At 35.8% G+C, this 5,214-nt stretch overlaps 2 protein-coding genes across 2 annotated transcripts; one reads left to right on the forward strand and one right to left on the reverse strand.

Moving 5' to 3' along the window:
* Positions 1 to 1,067: 1,067 nt before the first annotated feature.
* On the forward strand, positions 1,068 to 3,205 carry LOC108561298 (WD repeat-containing protein 46). The gene is made up of 6 exons (XM_017919168.1): positions 1,068 to 1,170; positions 1,228 to 1,580; positions 1,643 to 2,048; positions 2,109 to 2,744; positions 2,801 to 2,896; positions 2,956 to 3,205. Exons 1-6 carry the CDS (start codon positions 1,156 to 1,158, stop codon positions 3,172 to 3,174), a joined length of 1,725 nt encoding a protein of 574 aa, XP_017774657.1. The 5' UTR covers positions 1,068 to 1,155; the 3' UTR covers positions 3,175 to 3,205.
* On the reverse strand, positions 3,150 to 4,693 carry LOC108561299 (geranylgeranyl transferase type-1 subunit beta). The gene is made up of 5 exons (XM_017919169.1): positions 4,402 to 4,693; positions 4,195 to 4,316; positions 4,001 to 4,141; positions 3,784 to 3,947; positions 3,150 to 3,726 (listed from the first exon to the last, which is right to left on the reverse strand). Exons 1-5 carry the CDS (start codon positions 4,485 to 4,487, stop codon positions 3,250 to 3,252), a joined length of 990 nt encoding a protein of 329 aa, XP_017774658.1. The 5' UTR covers positions 4,488 to 4,693; the 3' UTR covers positions 3,150 to 3,249.
* Between the last annotated feature and the right edge of the window lie 521 nt (positions 4,694 to 5,214).

The following is a 5,214-nucleotide window of genomic DNA, read 5'->3' on the forward strand; positions in this document are numbered from 1 at the left end:
AAGTATCGATGTATTACTGTGGTTTTAGCCGTTTGGGTGTAATTCATGTTCAAAGTTTAAAAATACTCGAAAAAGTAGTGTTTTCACATTTCATTGATTTTCTCGAAAACTATAATAGATATGATGAGGCCAGTAGATGCATATGAAAGCTGAATGTTTGGGGAATATAGCAAGTATCGATATATTACTGTGGTTTTAGCCGTTTGGCTGTAATTCGTGAAGAGGCGACTTTCTTTGTTTCGGTTCTTTCGTATGCTTGGTCGCCTTCCACAGTGAATGTTCGTTACTTCCAGTAAGAGACAGTCTACCAAGATACTCGTGCAGCGCCTCGTTGCTCTAGCTCTCTAATAAGTTCCTGAGTTGTATTTGGCTCTATTCAGGCGAGTTTTATCATCCGGATGGTCGCTGATTTGGCAAATCTTCCAATTAATTAATTAATTAATGACAAAGTTTTATTATTATTATTAAATTCGTGTATTTTCTTATGACTAAAAACGTAATCATTTTTATGTTATATTCATTTTATTTGAAAAAGATTTAGTATTATACAGTTTAAACTAGTTTTTATTTCATATCTTTTGTTTTAGTGTTGTATGGAAATGGGAAAGCCATGAATATTCGATTGTAAAATCGAAATGAAATACTTAAGAGATAAAATGCAAAAGTTTTAATAGAATTGTCTTATTGGATTCTTCTGTTTGCATTTCAACTTTCAAATTTCTTTCGTTTCACATAACTATCAAAACTTTATAATCATTATTCCTCTGCAAAGAATAACTGCTTAATTTTAATGCTTGTTTACGTAAAATTATGTAATTGAATACTGAAGCTATTCAAATTAATCTTTATATTTCTTAATACCAGTTAAGACTTTAGTTTTATTGAATACTTTTTAGTACTATTTCGTTAATTATTTACTTAACTATTTACTTAATGTCTTAACTAACAATTTGAATTATTTAAATTTTTAAAATAGTTCAGATTTGTTTACATCTTTAGTTAGGGAAGGATTGTTGAAGATGTCGCTGAAGACGAGTCGAGTAGTTCCAAAAGTGTCCATTCTCACGTTGTCAGTGGAAAACCTTCAAATACAAAACATGTGTATAACATAACCTCTAATAGGAATACATTCAAAGCATAACAAATACTGCAATCATGGAAATCCCGGAGGTAAGTTTCTATATGTAACAGTTAAATTCTCTAAATAAAATTGATAAATTTTTGTAGCCCAAACCGAAAACCAAGAGGGAAATCCGCAAAGACAACAATGTTAAGATCAGACAGGTCAATGAAGTTCTCACATACAATGTGAATCAAAAGAAAGTGTTGAGTAGATATCACAAAAAGCAGTTGTTGAAGAAGACTAATGCCGCTAAGAGGGTAAAAAAAGGATCAAAGATTCCCGGCAGAGCTCCAGTCCCCAAAGGAGTTGTAAAGAAATATGATAAAGGTGATGGGGTTAGCACCAGAGGTATAACCGGAATATATCAGAAGGAGAAGTGGAAGAATAAGGAAAATCAGTTTAAGAAAGCCACAGAGCAATCGGCTAGGGTTGAAATATTGTTATCCGAGAAAGGAGGGTGAGTCATTATTTAATAATTTATGTTAAAACAACAATGTTTATTTTTTTATAATTTTATAGTGGAATTGAAGCCGATGAAGGTGAAAAGACTAAGGATATTAAGCAAATCGATATTGTCAAGAATGTTGATGTAGCCTCAGCTGCAAAATCATTCGAGTTACATTTGAATGAATTTGGGCCGTATCAAGTGAAATACACGCGCAATGGAAAGCACATGCTTTTGGCTGGAAAATTGGGACATATGGCCTCTTTCAATTGGTTCACGAAGAAGTTGGCTTGCGAAATTAATGTTATGGAATCGATACACGACATTTGCTACTTGCACGTCGACACGATGTTCGCTTGCGCGCAAAAGAAATATTTGCACATCTACGATAACACGGGCACGGAATTGCATTGCTTACGTAAGATTTCGAATATCAACAAGTTGGAGTTCTTGCCTTATCATTTCTTGTTGGCAGCTGGGGTAAATATGATGAAGATAGTTTAGTGAAAATGTATTAATAATATGTGTCTATTGTTTCAGTCTGATTTTGGTAAATTGCAATGGCTGGATGTGTCTGTTGGAGAAGTCGTCGGTTCCGTTCTGACTAAGCAGCATGGTTTGAGCACAATGGTCCAAAATCCGTACAACGCTGTTCTTTGCACGGGATCGACGAAAGGGGATGTAGCCATGTGGACTCCCAATTGTCAAGAACCGGTAGCTAAATTGTTCTGTCACAAATCTCCAGTCACGGCGATGGACATAGATCCTAGCGGTCTTTATATGGCAACAGCAGGAAGCGATTTCAAAGTGAAGATTTGGGACGCCAGGAATCTGGAGAAAACACTTCAAGTGTACAAGATTCCTTACGCCGCAAGCAACGTCAGCTTTTCGCAGACTGGTCTGATGGCGGTGAGCAACCGACAGAATTTAGATATCTACCGCGATTGTTGCGCGACTGCGACGAGAGATCAGTACTTGGTGCACAGGTTCAAACAGACCATAACGAACATGAAGTTCTGCCCGTTCGAAGACGTTTTAGGCGTTGGCACGCAAAAGGGATTCACCAGTCTCTTAATCCCTGGAGCCGGTGAAGCCAACTTCGACGCTTTAGAATTGAATCCTTATCAGTACACGTCGCAGAGGAAGGAAGGCGAAGTGAAAGCCTTGTTGGAGAAGGTTAACAATTTATTTACTCTAATCGATCTATATTTAAACTTCAAACGCTATTTTAGATTCCTTACGAAATGATATCTCTGAACCCGTCAGTGATCACCGAAGTCGACGTTCCTACGATGAAGGAACAGATCGAGATGAAACAGAAATTACACGTAAATACCATCAATTTTCTTTTTTGTATAGATCTCGTTATTAATTTGATCGATTTCAGTTTATCAAACCTCCGCAAATCGATTACAAACCGAGGAACAAGGCTAAAGGAAAGGGCGGTTCCGTCAACAACGCGAGGAACAAGAAGATTGCGCAGGAGAAGGTCAAGAAAGATTTCTATCAGAAACTTTCGGAACTCGAGGAAGGAGAGAAAAGTAACGAGGAGACGAAGAAAAGTAACGTTAAGGCTAACAATCCAATTTTACAACGGTTTTTATAGTTTAAAATAATTAAAATCTTTGTATAATTAGCGTTATTTTTCACCTTTTCTTCTTCATCGATTTCATTTTTCACATCACCCCCTCCAGGCTTCGTGTACGTTCTGTAGATGGTCGTAAGCCCTGTACGTTATGTTCAGAGCTGGCATCACCTCATTGCACTTGTGCGTCTTGAGCAGACTCAACCCGGATAGAGCCAAGTAAGTGTGCATTGGATCGGCGTCGCTTGACGAGTTTTTGCCGAATCCTCCGCTTCTGTAACATTGCGTGGAAAGCACGAAATTCTCAAGTCGTTCTTGGTCTATGTACTCGTAAGCGTCGAGCATCTTCAACGTGGCTCCCAACCAGAAGGTGTAGCAGGAATCCCACATTTTGTTGGGTCTCCCTTGGAAACCTTCCAGCTGTCTATTGACTACCCATCTGATCAAGTTATCCCTTTGTTTGCTCGACAGCCTATCTAAATTCTTAGTTAGAAATAAGGTGGCTACAGCGCAATACGTTGATCCTCCATGGGATTCCAATTCGGGACCTTGTGCTATAGCCCCATCGTACGACTAAAAACAACAAATACAAAAATATAATTGATTACAACCCCCAACCAAAATACTCACTATGCTCTTTAAAATGTAATCAACAGCCTTCTCAACGTCCATCCCAGACCAATCATTCAATATGTAGCAAATACAGGCAGCGCAATAAACGAACCTCATATCATTCTCAGTTCCTTTCTTGCTCCCAATAAAACTACCATCATCCAACTGCAATTGTCTTAAACCTAAAATAATCAACAAGTTAAAAACCAATCACTATAACTGTAACCATACACACTCTTAATTATTGATACCCTGTCGACTCTCTTAAAATCGTCTCCTAAAATTAATAAATTATTTAAAGCTGAATACGTTCCAGCTATGTGAGCGCACTTGGCGATATCATTCTCAAAACATTGATCATTCTTGAAACCGCCCACTAAAAAAACAAAAGCTATAACAAAATTCACACGACAATAGTAAAAACTGCACCATTCTCATCTTCGATCTGAAACCTGTATATCCAATTGATGTAATGCTCTTTCTTCTCCTCGATGGAATCCATCATGTCGAGTACATCCAAGGAAGACAGGGTGAAGAACGCTATTGTGCATCTGCGAATTTCCAAACAATTCGATTATTGATTTGAAAGGGAACACCCACTTGATCAGGTCAAATGAATTTTTGAAGTTAACTTGCTTGATGGGATCCACGGATTGGGGAAGGCTGTGTGTCAGCACGAACATGTTGTACTTCACATGTTCCTTAACGTTAAATAAAATCATCTTTTGCAAATTAAAACTCAGGTACTGTAAATATTACGATTCGACTAAATGGAAACGGTATCATTTCTTGGGTAGGTGAGTGAGCTAATGATCCATCAAAAACTAACATGAAGTTGATGCTGTCATCATTCAATATTGAAAATAAACTTTACAATCATCTCAAATTTAAACTATTTATACACGATATAAGCTAATTAAAGTAATCATTAAATACAAATGTTATTATTTAGTAATTTACGTAATTTATGTTATTAATAAACGATCTCAATAGATGTCGCTTTATTTTATTTAAACTATAAACTTTACTAATCCTAATAAATTGTAATTAACTTTTTATCATTTTGTATAATTGATAAGAAATATATCAGCTTTATTTCTTTAAATAGTTCTACAATTCTTCAATATTGTTAAATAATATTACATAACTATACAATTTTCATTTATATACGAGTTTAATCTGTTCCAAAATTTCCGGATTGTTACTCGTATACTGAAACATATTCAAAAATACAAATAATATGTGTACACAAATGATGTAGAAGGCGCGCAATCTTACAATTGATTTTGCTCGTTATGTGAGGTTCCACTGTATAAATGTAAAAATAAATATCGAAATGCATTGCGTTAAATCAGCAAAGCAATTGTTATCTTATTTTGATAAGATTAATTAAGATTTTTGGGGGAATTGATTGAAATCATAATGATAATTAAATGTTCTTAAAATAAA

This window comes from Nicrophorus vespilloides, unplaced genomic scaffold, assembly GCF_001412225.1.
Source record: "Nicrophorus vespilloides isolate i.1.1-1 unplaced genomic scaffold, Nicve_v1.0, whole genome shotgun sequence".
In the NCBI taxonomy this organism is placed as follows: domain Eukaryota; kingdom Metazoa; phylum Arthropoda; class Insecta; order Coleoptera; family Silphidae; genus Nicrophorus; species Nicrophorus vespilloides.